General features: G+C 37.0%; 1 protein-coding gene across 2 annotated transcripts; it reads right to left on the bottom strand.

Moving 5' to 3' along the window:
• Positions 1-91: 91 nt before the first annotated feature.
• On the bottom strand, positions 92-1241 carry cunh10orf53 (chromosome unknown C10orf53 homolog). 2 transcript variants are annotated; one of them, XR_003288463.1, is made up of 4 exons: positions 1095-1241; positions 853-972; positions 640-759; positions 92-397 (listed from the first exon to the last, which is right to left on the bottom strand). XR_003288463.1 is itself a non-coding variant. In XM_026261519.1 (3 exons), exons 1-3 carry the CDS (start codon positions 1186-1188, stop codon positions 695-697), a joined length of 279 nt encoding a protein of 92 aa, XP_026117304.1. In that variant the 5' UTR covers positions 1189-1241; the 3' UTR covers positions 92-694. The 2 variants fall into 2 exon arrangements, 1 of the variants encoding a protein (XP_026117304.1); XM_026261519.1 differs by having other exon boundaries at positions 92-759.
• Positions 1242-1669: the final 428 nt, after the last annotated feature.

The following is a 1669-nucleotide window of genomic DNA, read 5'->3' as shown; positions in this document are numbered from 1 at the left end:
CGATTGATGTTTGCTTTGTTATATCATTTTTCATATACCTGTGTACATACATAAGAGGTTTCTCTACAGTGTGCTGCCTTCCTATACAGCAAGACAACATTAGTGGACTTAAAAGCACACCAGAAAACGCTGTCTAGGTAGTATGCCAACACTAGATTTTAAGACCTTGGGTAAGTTAAGAATACTATGCTGTACCTTACAACTCTTTTAATTGCTGCATTATGCACAATCTGACTTACTGAATTTGCTGAAATGAGCAGTGTATAACAGCACACTTATTTACTGGACTTCTGTATCCCACAAATCCCACTCTCCTCGACCTTCCATTTCCAGTGTGATGAATAAACTGGTAGTATAGGGCTACAGTATCTGATTTCCTGACTAATTATCTGAAAATCTGTAAGACATTTTACACAAAATTACAAATATTCAGCATTTTCCAGCATGTTAGCTAGACTCTCCTGAGTTCAGCATACATTGTAATCAAACAACAACAACTTTTTTTTTTTTTTTTTTTTTGTTTACCATTTAGAATGGAATAACGCCACCTGGTTCACTTATACTTTAAGAATAGTGTAGGCCTAAAGTTTTTCCACTAATAGTCACTTTCCCCCCAAAATAAAATAGTAGAGGTTATACCGCGTAGTATTCTGTATGTAGTGTTCCATTGAGCACACGGTCATAGACATGGCGTTCAGTACGCGTCTCTCACCGCGTCAATGGCCTCTTGGCACCGCGGATCAAGTCGTCCATCACCCCCTATGAGCAAACAGAAGTTTGACAGGCACCTCGTGAGCAACACATCTTTAATCATCCAAACAGCAGAGATTTTCGAATGTTGACGCAAATTACCAAACTCGAGGTCAGTAATGTTGCACGTGTAGACGCACTCTCCATTCACAATAAGCTCTACTATATTCCAGTCATCTGTTTTCTCGAGGACACAATGGTGGCCGTTGTCTTTTAGGACCGCTAGAAGTGAGGGTCATTTTCACCAAATGACAATAGTGCTTCATGTATTGTTACTACAAACGGATAACTGGGTAAACATTTAACAAAATGAATGAAACTTTAGGACACATTTTAAGGATTACCTTGTAAACCTTCCAGGCGAAATGTTCTGTGCTCGACAATACCACATGACTCATATGGACCATACCTGACTGTTACCACTGAATTTATAGGCATATTTATAAATCTATGTATAACCCACCCAAAGGCTAGGCTGTAGTCATACTGCGTTTGTGTATACTTCTCTCCATAGTAACCAGTGACCATAGTAACCTAAAAATACAGACAGGTCACAGGAAGACAGATAGAGAAAATTAATATTATAAATGCTATTCCTTTCTCAAAAGTGTAACTTATAATATTTAAGTCCGATTTAATTTCCATATGAAATATTATTGTTATTGGAATGATGTAATATAAGTTATGTAACGGTTTTTGGAGCTTGATGTCCATACATTCTCAATAAAAGTTGTAGATTGCTGTGAAAAAGGCACTTGCCATATGATAAATGTTAATGTACTTGGCCTAAATCATTGTAGCTGGCATGAATTAATGTAATGTGAAATGTTAAATATTTTTATGCTGTAGTGTGGTAACAGAAAGTCCTGTGCCAGAATACAGATATTTCATAGTTTGTTGGTGGTACTGTAAATACTCA

The sequence above is a fragment of the Carassius auratus genome, unplaced genomic scaffold, assembly GCF_003368295.1.
Source record: "Carassius auratus strain Wakin unplaced genomic scaffold, ASM336829v1 scaf_tig00215878, whole genome shotgun sequence".
Taxonomy (NCBI): Eukaryota; Metazoa; Chordata; class Actinopteri; order Cypriniformes; family Cyprinidae; genus Carassius; species Carassius auratus.
Note: the sequence above shows the minus strand (reverse complement) of the source record. Positions and strands in the feature narration are given on the sequence as shown.